This window comes from Oreochromis niloticus, linkage group LG3 (assembly GCF_001858045.2).
Source record: "Oreochromis niloticus isolate F11D_XX linkage group LG3, O_niloticus_UMD_NMBU, whole genome shotgun sequence".
NCBI classification, from domain to species: domain Eukaryota; kingdom Metazoa; phylum Chordata; class Actinopteri; order Cichliformes; family Cichlidae; genus Oreochromis; species Oreochromis niloticus.
In genome coordinates this window covers 17,693,263-17,719,637 of record NC_031967.2, presented here as the reverse complement: position 1 = coordinate 17,719,637, position 26,375 = coordinate 17,693,263, and the positions used below count along the sequence as shown (strand labels likewise).

The 26,375-nt window shown below is 39.6% G+C and overlaps 2 protein-coding genes across 4 annotated transcripts; both read right to left on the bottom strand.

Annotated features, from left to right (window-relative positions):
- Positions 1 to 8,455: 8,455 nt before the first annotated feature.
- On the bottom strand, positions 8,456 to 11,837 carry LOC112846205 (transmembrane protein 272-like). Its single transcript, XM_025905581.1, has 5 exons — positions 11,745 to 11,837; positions 11,406 to 11,476; positions 11,266 to 11,316; positions 10,958 to 11,122; positions 8,456 to 9,507 (listed from the first exon to the last, which is right to left on the bottom strand). The coding sequence occupies exons 2-5, from the start codon at positions 11,452 to 11,454 to the stop codon at positions 9,293 to 9,295; spliced, it is 480 nt and encodes a 159-aa protein (XP_025761366.1). The 5' UTR covers positions 11,455 to 11,476; positions 11,745 to 11,837; the 3' UTR covers positions 8,456 to 9,292.
- A 5,893-nt stretch (positions 11,838 to 17,730) lies between these two features.
- LOC112846204 (transmembrane protein 272-like) lies at positions 17,731 to 23,641 on the bottom strand. 3 transcript variants are annotated; one of them, XM_025905576.1, is made up of 6 exons: positions 23,561 to 23,641; positions 23,226 to 23,296; positions 23,087 to 23,137; positions 22,783 to 22,947; positions 21,820 to 21,948; positions 17,731 to 18,712 (listed from the first exon to the last, which is right to left on the bottom strand). In XM_025905576.1, exons 2-6 carry the CDS (start codon positions 23,272 to 23,274, stop codon positions 18,552 to 18,554), a joined length of 555 nt encoding a protein of 184 aa, XP_025761361.1. In that variant the 5' UTR covers positions 23,275 to 23,296; positions 23,561 to 23,641; the 3' UTR covers positions 17,731 to 18,551. The 3 variants fall into 3 exon arrangements, with proteins under 3 accessions (XP_025761361.1, XP_025761363.1, XP_025761362.1); XM_025905578.1 differs by having other exon boundaries at positions 17,731 to 18,800; positions 23,561 to 23,639; XM_025905577.1 differs by lacking the exon at positions 23,561 to 23,641 and having other exon boundaries at positions 23,226 to 23,418.
- Positions 23,642 to 26,375: the final 2,734 nt, after the last annotated feature.

Below are 26,375 nucleotides of genomic sequence, written 5' to 3'. Positions count from 1 at the left end.
GATGTTAGAAAACCATTTTTGTGTCATCTCTATCTTTAAATTATTTCGATGTTCCTTTAGTTTACATGAGTCTGACCCATGAATGAATCATAACTGGTGGTGTAAGAAAAAAAAAAGCATGAGCATCATAGAATCCTAGTAAATCACAGCGTTCACCACCTCTTTGACAGATTTTTGACTTCAGAGGTTTTCACATCACTAACCTGAGTTCTTCTACTTTTTTTTTCAGCTTCAGATGGTCACCGTTTGTAAGACCTACGTTATCAGAGGCACTTCAACGAGTGAATGAGCTTCAGCAAGGGTGCAGTTACTCAAAGGGATGGTGAGTCTTTGTGTCAGTGAGTCATCTACTAATCAAAGAGTCAGCAGTTCAATCCTGTCTCCTCCTCCTGCAAGATACTGAACCCTGATTTTACCCTGATGACTGTGTGTGTGTGTGTGTGTGTGTGTGTGTGTGTGTGTGTGTGTGTGTGTGTGTGTTAGGAAGAAAATGCGTAGGCGTAGAGTGTGAATGGGTAAGTGAGGCTTCTAGTAAAAAGTACTTAAAATGTGCAAATATAAACAAAAGTATCATGTAAGTACCAGTCCATTTACAAAATAAAGCACAATCCCACACTGGTGGCAGACTGATGGGTCTAATGTAACTACACAATAACTTAAGTGTCAAATCAAACAGACAATCCAGTCAGAGACATCAGCAGTTCATCAGTGTAAAGAAGAACCAGTTTCCATTCAGATTATTGATCAGGGCTGCACAGTTAGCACTGAATTGGCACTGATGTCATTTAACATAATAGATCAGGAATCTACAGGATTGATTGTGCAGCCCTGCATTAGTGTAGTGGTATGTATAAGTCTCTATTGTAGCACTGTGATGTTTGGCAGATATTACCCAAAATCTGTGGCTGTAACTGCAGCCATCACAATAGGAAACAATCATCTGCAACCATGCAGCTGCACTGCTTCTTAAAGTTGAGCTGCATGTGAGGATGGGAAGAACAGATACAGAAACCACATCCTGAAGAATGAACAATAAATGGACCTTCTCATAGAGAATAATTCTATTCTATTCTATATCAGTGACCTTCATGTAAAAGAAAGATGTGTCCGGGAGAGAAGCCAGCACCACTGAGTCAGATCAAAAATGATCACAATCAAATTATCCCCCCTGTTCCTTAAACTTCTGTCCTGTTTCTACACGGACTGATCTGCTGCTCAGTGTCCATCGCTCCCTCCTTTTAAATCCTGTTTATCAGTTTGAATTCAGATGTGTCAGTCTGAGGGTGAACACAATCTATCCATCCATCCATCCATTCGCTTCCGCTTATCCTTTTCAGGGTCGCGGGGGGCGCTGGAGCCTATCCCAGCTGTCATAGGGCGAGAGGCGGGGTACACCCTGGACAGGTCGCCAGTCTGTCGCAGGGCCAACAGACAAGGACAGACAACCATTCACACTCACATTCACTCGCACATTCACACCTAGTGACAATTTGGATTATCCAATTAACCTATCCCCTCAAACTGCATGTCTTTGGACGGTGGGAGGAAGCCGGAGTACCCGGAGGGAACCCACGCAAACACGGGGAGAACATGCAAACTCCACACAGAAAGACCCCGGCCTGATGGTGGGATTGAACTCAGGACCTTCTTGCTGTGCGGCAACAGTGCTAACCACCGTGCCACCGTGCTGCCAAAAAGATGACAGTCAATAAAATTCTAAAAGATAATTTATTGACAAATAATCAAGAGATAAAAGATAAAACAGTCCAGTGTACCCTTTATGAATCAAATAAAACACATAGTCCCAAGGCCAGAGCCAGCTATGCCACAATGCCAGTTGCACTCCACGTGTTGCCTTCAACAGGGTTAGAAGTTGTCCTCTGAGACCCACCACCCTGCAAGCATATAGCCAGTGGTCACTCCAGCCTCTGCAACTCTGCTGCCTTTAGGCTGTGGCATATAGTAGGCCCTGGCCTGCACAGAGAGACAAAATGACACATTTACTATAGAATTCATAGCACAAAACCCATCCATACCAAACATACCAGATTTCATCACATAACATACCTGCACAGAGAGACAAAATGACACAGCAGTGTTTGTAGTGTGGACTATAAGTAGACCAGTGTATCAGTTCAATCAAGTACACCTACCTTTAATTAGTCCAACCCCATTCCAGCCATTGGCTCACCAAAAATGTGACACACACACACACACACACACACACACACACAACCACTCCCAACCCAGTGCAACTTCACACAATAATATGGAGCTGAATTAACACAGGCACATTAGTCTACCATGTTACACAATGATGCTATGATACATGATATTGAGACACACAATTCTAATCTGATATGAGATTCTTAGCAAATTTACAGCAAATAGAACAAAGCACAAATTCATTTTTTTAATTTGATCTTTTTTATTATTAATTCGTATTTTCTTTTGTTTAGTGGTTTGGTGCTGTTTCTTAACTCGAAATGTCCTGTTGTAATTGGACATTTTGAGTTAAGAAACAGCACCAAACCCCAACAACACTTCCCTCATGGTGCTTTATATTGTAAGGTCAAGACCCTACAATAATGCACAAAAACTCCAACCCCCTAGAGCAAGCACTTTGGCGACAGCGGGAAGGAAAAACTCACTTTTAAAAGTGAGAAACCTTCGGCAGAACCAGGCTCTGGGATGGGGTGGCCATCTGCCTCGGCCAGTTGGTGATGAGGGAAGGAAGTTGGGAAAAGAAGAGTGGTTCTTTTTAACCACTCTGGTTTTAAAATTAAATTTAGATTGCCCAATGTAAATACATATTTTAAGCCAATTTAAGTGCAGTTTGGATGAGAAACTGCACGTTTCAGTTCATTTTTAGCGTGCACATGAGAAAGCCCTAAAGAGGACATTTTGGCTCCTCAGTTTGGCATGTGTTTTGAAGGTTTTGACGATTGCTTCGTCAACCACTGGGTTGCTTGACTTCATTAAGAGGACTGGAGAAGGCCACCTGTCATGGAGTTTGTTGTACACCGTCAGGCTGAGCTGTTCAATATTCTCTAAGGACATTTTGTAGTTTTTGGACAAAACTTTGTTCCAGATCTTATGGGAAAGCCTCTGTATAATGAAATCTGATGCTCCGGGATGCCATGTCGCTGTCTCATTTCCTTGGCTCATAGCGTGCATTACCAGATCTTTGGTGAAATTTTTCACCACTTCCTTGTACTCTTCCCTGTTTTTAGAGACACTGAGTACTCTTCTTGGTAAAGCCAACAGGTGTTTGGTGAAGGTTGGGACAGTGATATTATCAAGCTGTTCCCTCAGATTAAAAATCAGATATTTTTCTTTGCAGTTGTGTGTTTTGCAAAGATCCTTGAGAATGGCCTTGTCTATCTTTTTCAGCCATTTTGGGGATAGGTCCAAATGTTTCAGCTCAATTTCAGGCCAGATTCTCTCAATCAGGCGATCGCTGATGCAGTCAGGAGTCAGGCGCTCTGTGAAGAGCTTGTATTTAGGAGAGACTCTTTCTATGGCCTGTGAAACCACCAACTGAATAACTCTGTGGACACACAACTTTTCCCCCATGTTCAGTGTTTTCGTGTTGACTCCGCTCTTCTCGGCGCTCTGATACACCTCCTGCATTTCTAATGAGGAGGACTCTGGGGTTGCCGTGTTTTCTATCTCCGTCTTAGCCTCCGCTAATTCTTTTCTCTGCGTGTCCAGTTTGTTCTGCATTTCTTTTGTGTCCTTCACCAGTTTCTGATCTTCCAGGACTTTCTCTTTTTCTTCCTCCAGATTTTCTGTCTGTGTTTTCTGATTCCACTGAGTTTCTTTCAGAGGGGCCTCGTGTTTCTGAAGCTTTGCCAGCTCGGCAGACAGACTGTCCTTCTCCTGTTTCAGGATCAGGATTTCACTGTCCCTCAGCCTATGCTGCTCTTTCAGACGGTTCTTCTCAAGGTCAAAGATGCTGGTCTTTTCCTGATCTGAAGAAGTCTGTTCCTCTTTTTCTTCTCTAGCTTGGATCTCATATTGTTCCAGCTTGGTACGCATCAGTGAAATCTGGGCCATCAGCTGTTTGATTTGCTGTCTGGCTGTCTTTGAATCCTCTTTTAAAAGTTGATTTTCCGACAGAGTGTTTAGAAAGGCTTTCTTAACCTGAATAAGGTTGTCCAGAGCACTTTTTGGCAGAGTGCACACAAAGTTTTCTTTCTTGCCTTTCTGAAACTGTGCAAACTCAGCAGACAGACTGTCCTTGTCCTGTTTGAGGATCAGGATTTCGCTGTCCCTCTGCTGAAACTGCTCTTTCAGACGGTTCATCTCAAGGTCAAAGATGCTGGTCTTTTCCTGAGCTGAACAAGCCTGATCCGCTTTTTCTTTAGTGGTGCTCCTCATTTGCACTTTGCGTGACACTGATTCATCAGTGAGTTCTCCAGCTTGGATCTCATATTGGTCCAGCTTGGCACGCATCAGTGAAATTTGGGCCATCAGCTGTTTGATTTGCTGTCTAGCTGCCTTTGTATCCTCTTTTAAAAGCTGATTTTCAGACAGAGTGTTTTGGAAGGCTTTCCTAACCAGAATAAGGTCATCCAGTGTACTTTTTGGCAGAGTGCACATAAATTGTGGTTTTCCTTTCTGGTTGCTCATTTTAGACAATTAAAACAAAGCTGCGGTGTTACAATAAATCAGATATTCAGATATGACTGAAGGTAGCAGAACAAAAGTTCATCTAGTGAATGGCTCGTGACTGTAGGTAAGAAACGTGCTTCTCCAGTATGCAGGTTCACCTGGCTATTTAAGGATTTGAGTTGACTGTGACGTCATTGCCTGATTCTCTTGCCTTTCATGTTTGAAACAGGCCCCGCCCACAACAACGTTCCCTATTGGCTCATTGACAATAGGTCCTGCCCATAAAGGCTGTCAATGGCTGTATCCCAATTCAGGGGCCGTTTATCAATGCCCAAGTACGCGAGTACGTACTCGCGTTCTCGGTGAGTACGTACCCGCCGAGAAAGCGAGCACGGACTCGCGATATGTACAATTGGAACACCTGCGTACGTGATGATGTCACAGGTCCGGAGTTTTTACTGCCGTCCCCTCCTAATTTAACTGTGAGTAACATGTTATGAAGCTTAACTTTAATCACAGCCAAACCGGTTTACTCAGGAACAAATAAAACACTGAAATAAACCAAACATTAACATTTAGAAGTGATCTAAGTGTCTTATATATCATTTTTAACCTCAGTAGTGAAACCTCTATTAATAAAAGTAGCCTCCGTCGCTCTGCCCAGGTTGCCTAGCAACCATGATACCAACCGCTGGAAACGTGTCATACAGCTTTGTTTGACAGAAATGAAGGAGAACATATTTTGTTCATTTGTTTCTACATGAGCTCTGTGTGATTTAATAAGTATCTGAGGCTGAAACCACGGGAATGTAAAAAAAAGAAGGATTGTTTGGCTTCATTTCTGTACTGAACAGTCATTTTAAGATTAGCTAGTAAATAACAATTAGCTAATGTTGTCCATGAAACTAAAGTCATCTCACTTTGGTAATATAAATATAATATGGCCAATATTAAAGTTTTTATATTAACCATGATTAGTTATTACAGCAGTGAGCTTGAACTCTGTGTCAAATACTGAGCTTCAGTAAAGATTCAAGTTGCAGTCACTTATATTTCCTATCACCTTAAATCTTCACTCAAAGACAAGTATCTTTGACAGTGTATATGTACATGTATCATATATAAGAGACAAATATTGTTCGTTTATTATGTTGGCATTACTAAATTTGGCTCAGTGCTTACATATATGTGTAAAAAGAAAATGTACGAGCTGTGATAACTGTTTCTGATAGAATGAAGAGTAGACTGATATATTAAATATTCCTTTATTGGGTGAGAAAATCAGACCATGTCATAACTGCTTTAAGTCATACAGAATAGATATCAGAGCCTTAAACAAGCTGACTTCTGCTAAATGGGTCAAACTGGGCAGAAAGTACACAAACACATAACATCCTTATAGAATATGATGTAACACTATAGATCAACATACCTCGGAATATATAAAGCATATAAACAATTACAGCAATATGATGCAACAAACACAGCAGTGCTACTAATCCAAAATACTCAAAGCTTCATAGAACTGAAACAAACATTTATTTTTAGGTCCATTCTGCTGCTGATACATACTTTAGGTTTCTGAATATTAAACTTGTTGCTGCCTTTCATAGTGTGTAACTTGAAGGCCCTGAGTACTTTCTCCCACACTGAAAACACTGGAATGATAACATTATTTGAACATTACCTAAAAAGACTGATTCGGGACAGACAATTGGTTATGTTAAACTTTCCTAGCAGTCCTTCACAAACAGGGAACAGTCTGTCTATTCTCTCCATCTGTCAGCTGCTGCTGGCTCTTCCTCCTCCTCTTCCTCACACACTGCTGAGTTTGTCCTGGTGGATCATCAGGGGTGCAAAGCCTCACAGATGATGTCCCTCAGTCTGTCCTCACTCTGGACACTTGCAGTTGTCACACATGGAAATCAAATGTGTGATAAGCTGCAGGATTCAAACACAAGTGTAACTTATAAATACATGTTCATACTTTTATTCCACAATCAGAGAGAAAGAAACAGAGAGAGTGCAGGACAGACAGACAGGTGACAGTCTCAGGTGTATACACTGCTACAAAACAGCACAAGAGAAGGAGGATTTAGTGTTTGTGTTATTACGAGTGCTAAACAAGAAGAGTTCCTAGATGGTGCCGTGATTAAAGCATCTTCCTTTCAGCTTAACGAGTGAACCGTCAACTCGTTCAAACACACGTTAAAGTCCGTTTGGCTCGACACCACCGAACAGAGGCAGCAATATGACATAGCTAACATTAACAGTGCAGTGAATCCTGCTTGTGCCGTGATATTCAGGACTGCAAACCAAGCAGCATTCACTGACGTTGTGAATTCGCCGTCATTCAAACAAAGGTAAGTCAGCTTGAGTACTGCGAGTAAACTGCGTTTGTTCCGCCGAACATTCAGATTAGTGCAAGCATAAATTCATTCATGAGGGGGAAATTACAGTGAGAACATGTGGAGGCTCTGTTAGATGGATAACATAGTGAGTTCAGTGCACTGATGTGACATTGTCCTGAAGGTTTTAGTTATTCTCTATGGTTAAAGAAATTGCACTAATTCATTCATATTTATTATAAATAATCCTAATTATACACCTTGCTTCCGTGTTTATGTCCTGTGTAACTAAAAATACATTCTATTTTAGTTTTATACATTGATTAATAACCTGCAGAATCTCCCTATCATATTAAGTGATTCATAATTGTCACTTAAAGTCGAACTTTATGCTTTCTCCCTCTTGAAAGTAATTACATCTTTGCATTACATACTTTAGGTTCATTTTTTGCAGGCGGGTTTCTGAAAAAAAAAAAGAGGGCACATCTAGAATATAACATGCAGCTTTTTATAGATGGATACATAAAAAGATAAAAAAATTACATATATGTGCTAAATTTCTAAACACTTTATTTGTTACATCTGTGATAAATAGATTTGAAGATAAAACACATTTGTGTCAACCTTGGCTCATTGAAGTTCTTGTCTTTAAATGAACTTTGTCTGTGTGTGTTTCAGGTACTGCACTCTCAAAGACTGAATGAACCAGCATTGCAGCCATGGGTCACTGTGAGCATCACAGGGAAGGTTGAAGATGCTCACTGCACCTGTATGGCCAGAGTCGCGGAGACCTGCACCCATGTCACTGCTCTTCTGTAGAAGCAACAGTGAGGATCTGTGGCACAAGGACTGTTACAGATGAACCTGCATACTGGGTTTTGCTGGATAATATGACCAAGATAAAGTCAGAGGTTTGCCATAAGATAGACTTCTCCTCTTCAGCTGCCCCAAAAAAGCCCCTCAATCAAAACATAAACAGACCATCCGTAGTGGCAGGTAAAAGAAGCCGTTCTCAAAAAAGAAAAATTCCACCTGCTATTGTGGAGGAGTTGTCTCAGCTGATGGGAAAATATTTCTCCAAGCATATTTCTGTTCTGAATAACCCATAATGTTTTATTTAGGGGGTCTACCTTTGTGCCTGAAGTGCCTTGTGTTAAGGTTCAAAAATTGGAGAAAAGGAGTACGGAGGGCTCACAAGCAAATAACAACTCTGGTCCAGAAGATGTGATCAAAGCGAAGATTTATTGTTTACACGCGCGGAGCTCAACACTGAGCAACGTCAGCGATTGAACTAAAACTTACAATAATTAGACAAAGGTTTTATAGGGGTAGGACAACAAAGCCCCCTCTTTTGCAAAGCAAACAAAGTACAGCTTACGTCAACCCAAACCAAAGGATATAAGTAATAAAAGGTAAAAATAACTCCAGGCGTATGTCATGTAAGCAGGTGTGTTGCAATTCCTTTCAGAGCTCCTGTCCTCCTCACCGTGTATTGGCTGATCCTTAACGCCTGCCAAGAGCTTCTGACCCTCAGTTGACCAGGAGCCACAGCTCTTTAATAAGCTCAAATGCAATCATGTATAAAAGATTAAAATCATTTTCATAACACAGGTTCTTCCTTCTCAGATCTGCCAATATGTTTGCTCGTCTCCATTACAGTTTAATCATTGAAAATCACAGTGATCAGCATACTATGTGGAAGTTACAGATTACATAATGGCAAAAGCATTTTGTCAGACCCCTCACTTGCCATGTAAATAATTTGCATTTACTGAATATGTACTTACCAAGTACCACTGTTCAAAAAGTTGAATAAAGAATCAAATCAATTTTTTCCTTTTTTTTAATTAAAACCACTTTGTAGAACATCACATCAGTAACAATGTAGAATCAACGTCATGTATAGTTTACAAATGACAAAATGTTTACAGAAAATCATGACAGCATTTAAATAATATCACCCACTACTAGCATTCTGTAATTTACTGTCTCTTTTGAAATCTTATCACTACATAAACATCACAAGACTTAAGAGTATTTAACAAGAGCATTTTTCCCTGGTTTTACTACCACACTGGGGCACATGTTCACCAAAACGCAGCAAACCTTTGCCATCTTATCCAGGAGGGTCACCTTTTTACCCACACATGGAAGAAGTAATCTGATTGGCATGGTGGTGTGTAGCATGTAGTTTGAAACAAAGAGTTCGTAGTGCCCCATGTGTAGTGTTGATATTATTGTGACACGATTCTAATCTGTTTCAACAGTATTGGTCAACTTGTCTAAGAGGAGGTGGGGAACACACAAACGCACACACATTCATATGATTAGCTCCACAGCAGTGGCCGATCCTCATCATCGTTAACCATCTGGTTGGTGCAGCGAGCAAAAAAGTAAGTGAAAACATAAACACCTGTCAGAATGTAGGTCAGGGTGATGCAACAAAATGCAAACAGGTAGAGCGTCTTGTTGCAGTAACGATCGGTTTCTGTAGCGTTCTTGTTGTAGTCGGGTTCATAGATGGCGTAGACGATTATGCTACCTAGAAAAATGTAAATAAGATGTCAGAAAATAAAGTCTGATCATCCTTGGCAACAGCAAACATTGCTGTAATGCATTTATTCTTGTTAGTTCTAGTTTAATTTTTAAAGAAATACATTTCAAAATGAAATCCTGCTCATTCTAGTGTCTTTCTTTAATACTAACTTCCAGCTATAGATTTTTATTCCACTGAAGTTGATTTACGTCATTAACACTTTTAAATAATGCTGATTCGTTTTAGATTCTGCTTCTTGCAGCCTCTCAGTTCATCCTTTGTCTGCAACTAGAAGTATTAATTCAAATTCAAATAACTTTCTTCAGATTGGCAATTTGTTCACAGCTTACAAACACTCCCTACTCACATGATCAAACTCACACAACCTATACTCTTTAAAGACCAATCACAAGCACTGTTACATTCAAGGCAGATATCAAATAACAGACAATGAGGTTCGGGGGGAAATCAAATATTAAAAATAAATAATTAGAATAACAGGGTCACATGTATGTGTTTGGCTCCTCTTCCTCTAAGACAATTTCCTCTGATTGGCTACCTCCCATAAACAGACAGTTTGAACTGTAGGTGGCGTGTTTGTGCTGTACAGAGCCAACAGTAGAAAAAAAACATAAAGTGAGCATTTAGAGCAGTTTGGAGGCTGAAGTGTGTTAAATATCAACATTTCACCGAGTTCTTTTGACTCCTCAGAGGAAGACAAAACACTGCTCAGTAGACCATTTAACACTTTAATTCTCTTTCACAATACTTCTAGAAGGGAGATGCGTCCTGCATGACACGTTGCCGCGGATCAAAAAATGGTGGTGTGGCCCTAACAGTTTTATTACCAGCTCTCTCACTTTAGTCTAAACAATAGTGTCTCAGTAACTTTCCAGTAGAAATGGTCCCCTGTTATCTACTTTTTCCCAGGGAAGCGTGAGCGAGAGTCTACAGCTTTCTACTCCCCAAGGACACATAGTCTAATGCCTTTATTTTTCACTTATTAATAGAAAGCATAGCATTATTGCAAATTATTTAATCCCAACAAGTGACAGGCTTACATTTTCAGCAAGCACGGAGCAATAATGGTATCATTTTTCAAAAATAATTTTGCTTTAAGTCTGGTTTTTGGTCTAATTTCAGTCATGAGAAGCTTCACTTGGTCTTTGAGAAATACATAGTTTCTCACCATCATGTTGCTAATCACATCGGGTATGTACTGCAGTGCCTGGCCGTGTATTACAACAGCAACCTTCACTGTTAAGAAGCTGATTATAACTTCAAGCTTACTGTCACAATCTGACGCTACAGACTGTGTGGAGTTAGAAGTGTGGACCCAAAAGTAGAAGCGTGGAACAAAACTTGATTTTAACAGAAAGCGAGCTGTTTAATAAGGCTGCTCAAAGCAAAGTTCCTCAAAATGCTGGGTCAAATGATCCAGAACCAGGATACTTACCGATGATGAAGAAGGCAAAATGGAGGATGGAGAACAGACAGTCGAAGAAAATATTGCACCTGTTCAAAAACCGGCTCAATCCCCACAAGACAGGTATGAATCCACAAATAACCATAAAGACGGGAATGGAGGGCGCCCTTGGACAGTCATTAAAGTACACACATCCTGCAGAGCACAAGGATGAAAATGAAGACAACTGTCAAGTCGTTGTTGCATAGTTCTTGTTATTTGATTTTTCAAATGTTTTTTCCAACACATAAAATGAATGTACATGAATTCAGTCTGTATATAGAGCCACTCACACTTACCAACTATTGCTTGAACATTAAACACGATGAAGAAAATCACAGAGCTACAGCCTGAAGGAAGGCAGGTATAGTTTCAGTTATAAATGACACCATGCAGCAGCTGCAGACGTGTGCAAAACTGTTCAAAATCACTTTCTTACTTATTATTCGAGGTATCCAAGAGTTTTGAGGTCTATCGCTCTCTGGCATCGTGACTAGTTAGAAATGAAACCTACAGAGACACAAAGGAAGCTGTGAGACAAGCTCAGGTTGTCTTTTACTGTCAGGTAAATGACAAATAAACAGAGAAACAAGGCAGATCACAAACAGTGTTCACAAGTCTGTGAAAGAGAAATAATAAGTGCCAAAGCCAACATGTAATATATAAAAAAGAAAGATGTAAACTTTATGTGTGTTTCATGTAGTTAACAATTAAAACAGATGTATTATATGAAAGCAATAAAAAGCGTGTTAGTTTAAATAGTTTGTTGTAGCCCTACCTGCCTGTGTGTCTTGTTTGAAGGGCAAGAAAAGAATGTTTGCACGAGAACTTGGCAACGTGTTCATACGTGAATGTGTTGTTTTTGTCTGAACTTCCTGTTACAGGGTCTCATTGCGCTGGGAGAACCATGAGGATTCACAAGCCATTTACTCAGATAATCGTTTGTATAACAGTAATATTACATAAAATAAAAGCTACAAAGCCATTTTTAAAAATTGTTTTGGACATTTTAACCTTTATGTTCAACAAAACAATGGAAAGCAGAGACCGTGACATGGTGAAACAGCTCTGTTTTTGTTCAAAACTAAGATCCAAAATACTGATTGCAGTATGTTTCTAATTTAACCATGTCTTTGGTGTCTTTCTGGGTTACCTCCTTCCAATTGCTGTGCTAAAACGGTTTCCCCTCCAGGTTGGTCAAATTTATCACTATGGTTTTGAGAGATTCTGTCAGAAACTGATTAAAGCAGGATTTGATGACGTTTTCAGCTAAAAGCCTAACTTGATTCTCAGTTGGGAAAAGTTCCCATTCTTTGACTTCACTCTGATGGCAGCCTCAGCTCCTCTTCATCACTGAATGATAGAAATGTTGAGCTATTCCTGTAGAAGAGAGGCTCTACTGGGCACCAAGGTACCCATAGTGGTTCCCAAGTAACCCAAGGGGTGTGTGTGTGTGTGTGTGTGTGTGTGTGTGTGTGTGTGTGTTTGTGTGTATTCACACGTATGCTTGCTTGCAAGTGTACATGTGACAAACTCAGTTATTTACACTAATTGTTGTCTCTCCTATTCATTTCTAATGATTGGATATTTTTGACCAGCAAAACCAAGAGTGTAGAAATGTAGAATAAAACACACAAAATTGTGTGCAGATTAATCAGATTTGTTTTTTGCATTGAAATCCTCTTTGTGGACAAATCTTAGGTCAGTCTGATCAAATTAGCTAAATTTTTCAAAGATAAAACTTTTAAATCGGTTTAAATCGTCTTTCAGCCTCAACGGCGTCTCCATGCCGTCGGGTGAGAAAGCTAACATCTTTGTGCAGAATCCGTGTACCTGATCTCTTTTACTGTTTTAGCTGTTTGGTGGTTTTTGTGAGGTTTAACCTGAGATTGTGGCATTTCGGGCAAAATAAATGTATATTTAAAAATCGATCCAGGATTTTAATGAATCTATATCGTGTTATTCAAGCTAGAATTGATTTTAATTGGAAAATCGATAATCAAAACCCAACCCTACCCCACGTAGACTGCGAAGGCTGAGTCTTCAGGAGGATTTGAATTTGGACACCCCTTCAAGCCGTTTCTCAATTCTCAAGTATGCGAGTCCGTACTCGCTTTCTCGCTAATTCCAGATGAAAGTTGGCACGGGAGTCCGGACTTAGCGAGAACGCGAATACGGACTCGCAATTTATGCATTTGGAACACCAACGTACTTGATGATGTCACAGGTCTGGAGTTTTTACTGCCGTCCCCTCTTAATATAACTGCGATTAATATGTTATGAAGCTTAACTTTAATCTCAGCCAAACCCATTTACTCAGGAATAAATCTAGTTGGGTATTTTTCTTGGCCTTCAGGCAGTGATTGATAATCAGACAATCAAAACTGATTGCTACACTGCCAAACAGGACGGTCATAATTTTTTTTTTTTTTAAAGAAATATCTTTCTAATTTGCAGCTTTTCAGAGCCGTATACTATATATGCTTATATACATGGGCAGACCCTTTTCAAAGCAATAGCAATGACCTAATCAAAACTCTTTTCACTTGTGTTTGTTAACCCTTTAAATCTGCACTTCTCATTTGTGTCATGAAGTTATCCTCTATATCTGTGTGCACTGAATCACCAGATACTGTGTCTGTTCTGTTTCTGTCACCTATCTCGTTCCTGTGAAGTTACAGCTAAATAATTAGATTCAAAAGTCAACATAACAAATGAAGTCAATATTTAAGACATTTTCATTTTACTAAATCCTAAAATCTCTCTCTCTCTCTGCCTCATCATTCTCTCTTGGCTCTTGACAGAGGTGGTCACACTTTCTCCTTCTCCCTCTCCTATTCCCTTATCTTTCCTGCTTAGCTTCTCGTGTCTTTTGTATAGTCTCGCCTATCTCTTACCCTCAGAGAGTCTCCCAGACTTGTTCTCTAAAAACCTAAAGAAGAATTATGGATTTGATCAACTGGTCCTTTAATGAAACTGACAACCTCTTCTTGATGAGAAGCCTGGGCTTGGTAGAGCCCAATTGTTCTGAGGAGACGTTTGCTACTGGATATTTGATGGTCGGTTGTGTCGTGTGTTTGGCGACACTCTCGATGGAGGACATTGAACGACATCTACCAATTCGGAATCATGATAACAGAGTTCTGGCTGATTGGAGCTGGCTCGGACCTGGCTTATCAAAGAACAACAAGCGGCTACAGCTGTTCAAAATCCCACAAGGCTGGCCAAGATTAATGATGATGGGCAGGGCTGTGAGTACTCAGACTGTGTATTGAACGCATATGGGCAAGATCTTGGAGAAGCTCATGGCTCTGCAATATGGATAAGATCTTGGAGAAGAAGAACGGGAATTGAGAGACCTGGTGACCAGTGACAGACATTAGACCAACTGTAAAATTGGAAGCAGTTTGTTCGCACTAACCAAAACAACTACCATCTTCATCTCATGTGGCCCCCCTGGCGCCAGCTGGATGCTCAAGGCAAAAGCTGATGGGAATAACAAAATTCTCCCTTAGATGCTAAGACTGTTTTGACCCTCTATTCACATCCTTCAAGGCCACCTGTTGGAGCTCAGTCTGGGGGGAGTTTTTTTTTCTCCTCGTCTTTCCTCATGTTGTGCATTTTCCATTGCTATGCCTCTCTGACCTGTGTTCCCTATGTGATGTTTGTGTAATGTATGTGTGGTCGGAGGGGTAAGATGGCGCTGGCATAAGGCTGGCAGGCTTAACCCAATTTCCTTCAGGATGAATAAAGTATTATCAATCAACCAACCAATCAACCAACCAACCAACCAATCACACATGTATCCTGAAAAGCCTAGAACTGTACAAGGTCAAGAATTTGATGGCGATGTGGCAAACAACACTAGAGGCTAACTTCAAGCCAACAGCATAAGTCACCATCAAGTGCAGGATTTTTTGCAATTTGGTGTCAGGACTTATAGCAGCGTCTCAGGACATCCTGTCATCAAACTGTCAGTTACAAAGAGAAAAAAACATTCCCCAGCTGATTTAGCAACTAGTGTGCGTGTGTGTGCTGTTTCCATTTGCCACATCTTGTACAGTTAAACACGTACATTGAATTCTTGTTTCGATGATCTAAAGCAATGTAGTGCTACAGCATTCCTGTAAAACAATAAATCACCATTGTCTTTGTGTTGATGGATTTGGTCGATATTTTTATCTTTTTATATGTTTCAGTCAGACTGCAGAGGTTAATCTCTGTGTTTATTTCATTAGAGAAACCATTTAGTTAAGGGCATTCTCACTAGTTTCATTTATTTTGTATTTAGAGACCGTTCTCACTCAAGACGCATAACATACCAACAATTTGTCACATCCTGAGGTGTCCCATGGGAACGCATAAGGTAACCTTCTGCGTTCCTATTATACCCGCCGGGTTGTGGATGTTCCAGCCGTGTATTCCAGCCCTAACCCTAACCTTAATCCTAAACCTAACCATAACTTTATCCCTAACCTTAACCACAACCTTCATCATGTTAGATATTGTTTTCCAAAGCTGAGAAAGTAAAATAAATGTACATGTCTAGATTCAGTCCAAACGGTTCTCATGTTTCCTCCTGTTAACGAGTGCATAACATAGAGACGTGTTGGGTGACCGAAAGCGTAACATACCGACGATTTGTCACATAGCTCAGTTAGTATGTTACACTGTGGGACTGAAAAGGTGTTGGTATTTACAATGGTGCGTAGCTGCTGTTTTGTGGTTTTCTTTTTTAATTTCTGTTATTTTTCATATACCTTAATATTCAACTTTTACATTGCTGTCAGCTGTCACTGTTTTATTTCTAATGACCTAAGTCAGCTAATGTGGAGGGAATCCCACTTGAAGTCTCGTAAGGAGGAGAGCATCTGTAATTTTTTTTTTATAATTTAACCTTTATTTATAGAGGTAGTCCCATTGAGACTCAGTGTCTCAGTGTTCCCAGTGATGATTTCACAAAAACATTTGTACGTCTTTTGAAGTCTGCAAGTGAAATCCACTGAGAGTTTCAAATCCTTTTGCAATTTACTCAGTGAACAAGGGCAGAAAATGAGAATGCCTTCTTCCCAAGATCTGCACAAACTGATGGAGGGGTGAATGTAATGATGTCCTGACACAGTCAGTGACTAAACTGTTTGTGTAACATGTGCTCTGTTAAATAATAGGGCAGTAAACCAGTAATAGATTTATAGATAAAGTGATACCAATGAACCATCCTACGTAAGGCCAATGAGGACAAGTCAACCAGAAAATATAGAGTACAGTGGTGTGTTAAAGGTTTACAATAATCCAGGAGGGGTAAAGAAGTGGCAGCAACAAGACTTTTTCTTGTGGTGAAAGAAAGACATGATCCATTTCTGAAAAAGAACCCGAACTTCAGCCTTAGTTTCTTTAATACATGGTCAATGTGTGACTTAAATGAAAGATTTTCCTCAATCACAATACCTAAGTATCTCTATGAGGCCACAGGGAAGCAGTTAAGGTACTTTGCAGTTTCCTAAAACCAAATTGGAAAGGAGATAAAATTTTCATCCATATAACTTTTAAACGATAGTCTCATGTAAAGTTGTAAAGCTGAGGAGCACGAGCCAAAGAATTTCATTATGGATGAATGTGGATACACTGTTTACCTGTACATGACAATAAAATGTGAAATTTGAAACCTGAAAACTTGAAATTGATCATTAAAAGGTCTTTCAAGAACCTTAGCTAAGAAACAGAGTTTGGAAATTGGCCTGTAATTATTAACAATTGAAGAACCACCTTTCAGTAGGGGGAGAATATAGGCACACTTCCACATCTCCGGTAAAGTGTTCTGTTGTATAGAAAGATTAAAACTATAACACACTGGCTCAGTAATCAGTTTCATGTGAGCTTTTAGTGAACATGAGAAAAGATGGACTCTGAATTCCACGAATTACATGAAATGAAATGAAAAGTCTTACATACCAAAAATAACAAAATAATATGAACACCAGCACATAAGACTTTACTATTACTGTTATTATGCAGTATTCACATAATTTATCATGTTAGTTTCTGCACATGAAATGAGCAAGAAAGCAAGCAAGTGGCTGAACTTTGCGCAGAGAGTAACTGAACACAAACCAAAACTCTGAATAAACCAGTATTACCAGTCAAACATGTTTTTACTATCAAGATGTTTCTGCTGTTGTCATCCAAGTTCTTCCCTCCACTTTTCATGGAAAGTTCAGTGATTTATGACTAACCAAATATGTATGACCTGTTTGATTGATAGATTCCTTTTTGACACAGTACACTGGGTGATGAATGCTGACATGAGCTAATTTTCCTCCTGCTAATGGAGACCACTTTGCACAAACTACACTGTGAAAAATATTGCGTCTCACTGTCCTTATCTTCTCTATACTTATACATTCCCAAACTGGGTGGAGAAATACAATAAATTATATTATTTACATATTTACAGCCTCTGCTTTGCTTTAACATTAGTGTGTGGTCAGAGTGGGGTCGTGCAGTAATATTTCATGCCACAGATGAAGATGGTGATTTCAGATATTTGCGTTTAAACTGCTGAAGCTTTCGTCTGGAGAAATGTAGCATCCATAAAATCAATAAGTCATTATTGAGAGAAAAACAATCACTCCATGATTATCCACAATGTATCTGATAACTCTGCAATACAAACTACCATGCTTATGTCTCCCAGTAAAACACAAGCTTTGTTTTTTTTAAAGAAATTGTTAACAAGTAAAGACTTTACAACCTGTAGTGGATGAGGTTTGCCACGAGTTCTTGAAAGCTCTGGAAGTTGTAGGGCTGTCTTGGTTGACACACCTCTGCAATGTTGTGTGGAGATCAGAGGTGGTACCTCTGGATTGGCAGACAGGATGGTCGTTCCCATGTTCAAGAAGAGGAACTGGAGGGAGTGCTTTAACTATATGGGGTGCTTGGTCCATATAGCCGTCAACAATTTGGACTCGTTTTCTGCTGGGTTTTGGACTCGGCCAGGGCTGCTCATTGTCACCGATTCTGTTCATATCCACTTGGGCAAAATAAGAATCTCATCTTAGCTTTTTTGTATATGATGCGGTTCTGTTGGCTTCACCAGGCCGTCACCTGATGTGTGAAAGTCGCTCTCCTTCGTTTTTATTTATAGTGTTTTACAAATAAGTCCAAACATTACAGCTAACAGCTGGATTTCCTGTTTGAGTGCATCTAGCCAAACAGGAAATAGCCACTTACTGTTAAAGAGACTGATAGTGATAGTGGACAGTATTACCTTGGTTTCTTAGGCCTTGACAGCACAAAAGTGATCCCCTTTAACAGATTTTTTAGCTTCAGTGTCTTTATGTTCCTCTGAGTTATCGATTCTGCCACTAGTCAGCTAAAATAAACTAATGTTATTCTATAGCCCCAACCACATGACATCACAGTCCATACTGACAGAAGATGGCACTAAGTATGTTTTAAATCTTTAACTTTAAGCACTTATTTCTTAAATCCAACTTCACAGACAGAGTCCCATCTAGGTCAGTATTTCAGAGCAGAGCTCTGTGATGTAAATTAGCCTGTATGTGTTAAGCGTTTCATGTACCCTTTAATAACAGTCCACATTATTATCAACAGCTACATTCACCCTGGGGGAAAAACTTGTGAAGGAGACCATCAGGACCAAGCTGAGCTTCCTTGGCCCAGATGTTTGGAGAAAATTCCTCCCTTTCATTGCAGCTGTCCTGTGCCAGGTGTTCTGTTGACGCACTGAGAGAGACATCATTTCAGAAACATCAGGAAGAGTAAAGGTCATAACAGGGACCAAGCAGGACTCATAGTCTTCTTCAGACCTCCACTGTTGGATGAGAAGATAGGAGAAGATGGACAAACCCAGCACTTCATTAACAGTGTGATACGGATATTCAGAGAGTTCTCAGAGGCTGTGGACTGTTACACAGTGATAATATATTTAGTCCTGTAGAAAGTTGTATATTTAAAAATATATTATCCTTTCTGGTTGCTCTGATATGAATGACTCTGAATTACTTTGTGGTAAATAACACACTATTGGAAGAATTCCAGATTAAAGTTTTTAGTTCAGCCATCAAGTGACCTTTGACCTTCCATTAGGGTTTTTTTTTTAATGCTGTCAGAGAAAATCTCATCTTCATGCAGCTGACTACATTCAGTGTTTAAATAAGACGCTCTGCAGGTCTGAGATGAGCAGCTTTCTGAAACACCAAGCTGAGGTACCACTTATGTTTCCATATTGTAGCTGTGTCCCAAAACGTCGGCTGCATCCTTCGGAGGACCCGGCCTTCGCTGTCTACGTGGGCCGGGTCCTTCAAAGACCAAGAAGGCCGGAAGTGCGAGGCTGTGAAATGGGACCGTCTAGCCTTCAGATTTGCGTCACCGCTGTGTCGGCCGTCTGCTCCTTGCTATCTAAAATATAACAGGACACTGGCGTAAATTCTCGACCGTCTCACACTTCGGTTTAATCAGTTTTCTGTTTGACGTTTATTCAGCTGTGTGAAAATCCCGGAGGAACCCACCCGATGGATTAATAAAGTTTTATTTAATCTAATAATCTAATAACTTTGATCTCAGCCAACCCGATTTACTCCGGAACAAATAAAACACCAAAAAAAGCCAAACAATTACATTTTTAAGTTATCCGAGTGACTTGTATATCATGTTTAACCTGAGTAGCGAAAGAGCGGGGGTCTGAAAACGATGAAGCCGGGAGTCCGCTGCTCTCGCCGGCTGGAGTGACCATTGAACCCCCCGGCTTGCTATCGAGCGGGTGGGTAACAGACGTCTCCGAAAACGTCGGCGCACTTTTGCAAATATGCGATGTCTTGATAAACCAAGCAGATATTTGTAATTTACACAGCTACTTTCTCGCCTGAAAATATGTTAAAAGTTTATTTTGTGACCCAGAAAGATTAATAAGACTAATTTTAAAACTTAGTAGCGGCCGCCATTGTTGGCAGTTGAAATTTGGCTGGGCCGTGCTATGAATTCTGGGATACGGTGGGCCACGAAGGACACACCGGACCCATCCTTCAAATTCGGGGAAATGAAGGACGCATTTGTCAGCCGCATTTGAAGGAGTCGACGAATTGGGACAGCCTTCGTCGCCTGGCTGTGACGTAATCGGCCTTCAAATGCGGCCTCCGGAGGATGCAGCCGACGTTTTGGGACACAGCTAGTGACTCAGTTACATGGATGATTAATTCCTTTGATGTTTTCTCTTTAACTTTATCAATAAAACAGCTGCACATCATGTGGTACTTTCTTTCTTTTCTTTCCTTTTCTAATGTTTTTATCAGTTAATTTTGGAGTTACTACAAAAAGTGAACATATAGGATGATTTGTCTCTTGTCACTGAGCGGTGCTGAGGTCTGAATATGAGGGGAGGTCCTTTTAATATAGACCAGGCTAGCTCGTCTATTAAAACCCACCACCACTTCTTCTGAGCCACCACTATGGCTCAGAAGTAAAAGTTAACTTTACTTTGATTAAATTAAAAGATTGGTCTCAGGATGAAAAATTGGATCAGTGGCTGCTTCAATCTTAATTTATATATTGATTGGCTATTATATAAGTTATTTATGTTGGGCTCAGTACTTACTCACCACAGTACGAACGGTTAGAAAAACACCAAGGTTGAGAGCAACATCTGCATTTAAGTGTAAAATTGCAGGTAGGTAATCTCAGTCTGTCACCAAACCTGCTCCTGTGACTGGCCAGAACGTCATGGAGTGGGTGGGAGGTATTGTCCAGTATTGTCCTTATCATGAACAACATTCGCCTCTCCCACACCACCTTAAGGGAGTCCAGCTCCATCCCCACAACATTAGTGGCCTTGCAGATCAGTTTATTCAGTCTGTTGGCATCTGCAACCCTCAACCTGCTGCCCCAGCATGCAACAGCATAGAGGATAGCACTGACTACAACAGACTGCGGAGCATTGTCCTGTTGTCCAAACCCACTGAGCCTTTCCTGTCTGACATGTGTTTCTCTGAAGCACGAAATCTCTGCTCTTCCAAAATACTTACAAAATACCACATTTGTTTCTGTTTAGTTCATTGTGAAAAAAAATATACACATTTATTAAATTGTTGACAAAAAGTTGCAGATGTAACAGGGTAATAAAAAGGGCGGCCTTTTATTTATTTATTCATTTTGTTGACTTACAATTAAACAAAAAAGAAACAGCATGGATATTGGCAAATAAAAAAAATCACACATTTCATTAACACAAAACGGGGGAAATGGGGAAGATCATGATCATTTACTCTGCTATGATGGGTCATCAGTGTCTTAACTGAATTCTGTGTCTCAATAAGTCATGTTCACTTATTCCAGATGAATGTAATAATGATCTCTCCGTATTGAACTACATATGATTTACTTTATAAACATCTTTGTTTGTATTCATAAAGTTTCAAAGTACATGGAGTTTAATAAATGATGATAAAAGATTAAACATGAATTGTTAATTGTAAGATTTCTCTAACAAAAGATCAAAAACTACATGTTGCTGTATTAACCAACATTAAGTGTATGAAGTTCTAAATAAAGAACAGATTAAAATATTAGTATAATATTTGGTCTGTTGTTATGATTTTATTTCAGTCCGAGCCATTATTATTAGTATTAGTATACGTTCATACAGTGTGATATATTTTATTGCGGCACCATTCTAATCTGTTTCATCAGTATTGGTCTACTGGTCTAAGGGGAGTTGGGGAAAACACAAACGCACACACATTCATATGATTAGCCCCACAGCAGTGGCCGAGCCTCATCATCGTAAACCTCTATCTGGTTGGTGCAGAGAGCAAAAAAATAAGTGAAAACATAAACACCTGTCAGGATGTAGGTCAGGGTGATGCAACAAAATGCAGACAGGTAGAGCGTCTTGTTGCAGTAGTGGTCGGTGTCTGTAGCGTTCTTGTTGTAGTCGGGTTCATAGATGGAGTAGATGATTATGCTACCTGAAAAATATAAATAAGATCTCAGAAAATAAAGTCTGATCATCCTTGGCAACAGCAAACATTGCCATAATGCATTAATTCTTGCATTTAAAAACTTTCATTTAGTAAACCACACAACCTATACTCTTTAAAGACCAATCACAAGCGCTGTTACATTCAAGGTAGATATCAGATAACAGACAATGAGGTCCAGGGAAAAAAATAAATGAATACAAATATTAAAAACAAATAAGTAGAATAGCAGTGTCACATGTATGTGTTTGGCCTCTCTTCCTCTTCTCTTAAGCCAACTTTCTTCTGATTGGCTACCTCTCATAAACTGACAGTTTGAACTGTAGGTAGCGTTTGTGCTCACAGCCAGAGTTGTACAGAGCCAACAGTATAAAAAATCATAAACTGAGCATTTAGAGCAGTTTGGAGGCTGAAGTGACAGGCTTACATTTTCAGTAAGCACAGGGCAATAATGGTACCACTTTTCAAAAATAGTTTTGCTTTAAGTTTTGTTTTTGGTCTAATTTCAGTCATGAGAAGCTTCACTTGGTCTTTGAGAAATACATAGTTTCTCACCATCATGTTGCTAATCACATCGGGTATGTACTGCAGTGCCTGGCCGTGTATTACAACAGCAACCTTCACTGTTAAGAAGCTGATTATAACTTCAAGCTTACTGTCACAATCTGACGCTACAGACTGTGTGGAGTTAGAAGTGTGGACCCAAAAGTAGAAACGTGGAACAAAACTTGATTTTAACAGAAAGCGAGCTGTTTAATAAGGCTGCTCAAAGCAAAGTTCCTCAAAATGCTGGGTCAAATGATCCAGAACCAGGATACTTACCGATGATAAACCAGGAAAAATAGAGGTAGAGGAACAGACAGTCGCAGAAAATACTGCAGCTGTTCTTACACCAGCTCAATCCCCACAAGACAGGTATGAATCCACAAATAACCATAAAGACGGGAATGGAGGGCGCCCTTGGACAGTCATTAAAGTACACACATCCTGCAGAGCACAAGGATGAAAATGAAGACAACTGCCAAGTTGTTGTTGCATAGTTCTTATTTGATTTTTCAAATTTTCCTTCCAACACATAAATGAATGTAGATAAATTCAGTCTGAGTAAAGTGCCTCTCTCACTTACCGACAATCCCCTGAACAATAAACATGATGAGAAAAATCCCATAGATACACCCTGAAGGAAGGCAGATATGGTTTCAGTTACAAATGACACCATGCAGCAGCTGCAGACGTGTGCAAACTGTTCAAAATCACTTTCTTACTTATTACTCGAGGTATCCAAGTGTGTTGAGGTCTTTCGCTCTCTGGCATCGTGACTAGTTAAAAATGAAACCTACAGAGACACAAAGGAAGCTGTGAGACAAGCTCAGGTTGTCTTTAACTGTCAGGTAAATGATAAATGAACAGAGAAACAAGGCAGATCACAAACAGTGTTCACGAGTCTGTGAAAGAGAAGTAATACGTGCCAAACCCAACATGTAATATGTAAAAAAGAAAGGTTTAAACTTTATGTGTGTTTCATGTAGTTAACAAATAAAACAGATGTATTATATGAAAGCAATAAAAAGCATATTCAAATAGTTTGTTGTAGCCCTACCTGCCTGTGTGTCTTGCTTGAAGGGCAAGAAAAGAATGTTTGCATGAGAACTTGGCAACGTGTTCACACATGAATGTGTTGTTGTCTGAACTTCCTGTTACAGGGTCTCATTGCGCTGGGAGAACTTGCCATGAGGATTGTTGTGTTTATGGGTTACCTCCTTCCAATTGCTGTGCTAAAACTGTGCTAAAACTGTTTCCCCTTAGGTTGGTCAACTTCATCACTATGGTTTTGAGAGATTCAGTCAGGAACTGATTGAAGCAGGATTTGATGTCAACAGTCCAGGGTGCGGCACATTCTGCCAGTCCTGTGTTAATCCTGATGACATTTTAAGCTAAAAGCCTAATTGGATTCTCAGGTGGGAAAAGTTCCCTTTTTTTTACTTAAATCTGATAGCAGCCTCAGCTCCTCTTCATCACTGAATTCTTCCTCACCAGTCATTTCTTGGTCAGATTATATTCTGTCAGTTTCCTGGCCTCTCTCCTTCTCACCAGTACAGTGATCAAATATGTAGAGTCTCACTTAAGGTGTATTGACCTGCTATGATGGTGCCACACAGTGACCTGTGAGCTATTCCTGTAGAAGAGAGGCTCTCCTGGGCACTGAGGTTCACGTAGTGTTTCCCAAGTAACCAAAGGTGTCTGTATGTGTGTATGTGTGTGTGTTTATGCACATGTATAGGTGCTTGCTTGCGAGTGTACATGTGACAAATGGGCATGTACCTGTACTGAGTTATTTACGCTAATTGTCTCTCCCATTAATTTCTAATGACCGGCTATTTTTGACCGGGAAAACCAAGAGTGCAGAAATGTTGAATAAAACACACAAAGTTGGATGCAGATGAATCCAATTTATTTTTGTGTTGAAATCCTGTTTGTGGACAAAGTCATGGAATCTTAGGTCAGTCTAATGAAATTAGGTACATAAAACTTTTAAATCAGTCAAATTTGACACAACATGGAGAGATTAAATTAAAAAGTGATGACGGCAAACAAAGACTGAAATATTTTTATTTTTCTCATATGAAGGGAACCAGTTACAATGTGGTAATTTATTTTTCCCATGATAGATTTTGTTGAAAGTTCACACTTCCTATCCTTGCATCTAGCTCAGTGACATTAATATCTTTAATATCTGTTGATATTTTCTGCACTCAATTCATGGCACAGGGGGAGACTAATGTAAAGACAGAGCTCAACACATGCCAATAAGTCAAACCAATAAGAGGTTACTGAGCTTGTGCCCCTGACTGTTAAAATTCAGCCCATCCTTGCAGTATGTAAATGTGGGTCGCTGATCTCAAGTCTGTACCATAAAATATTTTGTGTATGTATTTTAATCTTCACCACACAGACACCACGGACAACAGGTACAGAAAAGCAAAAAGCCCAACAGGACGTAGCTCATGTTGGTGGTCCAGAAGGCAAACAGGTAGAGTGTCTTGTTGCAGTACACATCCCTGCTTACTGTCTTATTGTAGTTGGGTTCATAGACGGAGTAGATCCACACGTTTCCTGAAAGACAGAGCAAATATAAAATGTTTAATATAGAAGTGAAGAGTTTCATGAGCAGTGTGCATTCATCTGATTCGTACTGAACCCACTTTTTTACTCAAGTATGAGTAAAAAAGTCCAGGCTCTGAAAGTAGGAAAGTAAGTAGTAGCTCTTTGAATCACAATTCTACTAATCATTTATATGCACAGGTAACAGGACCTTCTGTTATATTAATATATTAATAGAATAATATTAGTGAGAGAATGAGAATATAATTGTTATTCAAATCTAAACTGTAATTATAATTAAGCAGTAAAAGAGGGGTGGAGGAGCACTAAGATCTGTTGTCGTGACTCAAGGTGACGCAATTTCTGATGAGCTTCAGTAGATTTTCTTAGTGTGCAGGCTGTGGTCAGCTGAGCTGCTGCTCTTTGTAGATTTACACAACTGAATTTAAAAAGGAGTCAGCAGATGTTTTATATTATTGTGAAGCACTTTGTGGTTTTTATCCTGTGAAGAGTGCTATATAAATCAATAAAGTAAAGTAAAGATGTTTCACCCTACTGTATGTTGTCTTTATACTAGACAACAAAAGGTTGGTATGAAGGTTGATTTCAGTCAATAAATCTAAGCGTCATCAGCTTAAATGTAAATTAATCTCTGCTACACTTAATGTAACCTAACACTGTCCACCACAGCCACTGTGCAGCGGTCCAACACAGTGATCTACTGTCAATGAACCACATTAATGCAAGCTAACCTGTTTACCCTGCACAAAGCTACTAAGTATCTTCATGCAACCTTTGAGTAACACAAAGCTAGTATAGCTTAGTTTACATTGCAGGACGTTTCACTATATAAAAATACATCATTTATCAAAACACATCATAGTAAAAGCAAAAAGTTAACAGGAAAAGAAATACTCAAGTAAAGTAAAGTATTAGTTCCCACCTCTGGAAATTATGTCCCAATAAAATTATGGTACACCTAATATATTTGTCTTTTTCAAAAGTGTTTTCTGCAGGTGCTTTATTTGAATAGTTATATATGTAGAAAATTAAGTCAGTGAGATGTCCTAGAGTGAAACCAAACTTTAAAGTTGCAGGTTATAAAACCAAAACAAACAGGAGAACTGAAACATGGGTCACTGTGAGTTCATAACTGATACCAAGAACTTTCATACATGAAAACAATGGGTTCCACATGTTTTTGAACAATCACACATTTTTTTATTTGCCTCTGTTCATCAGCAGAGTGAATTTAAAATCAGACTATCAAGATGTGACTGAAGTACAAACTTTCAGTCTCAGACAACAAGCTC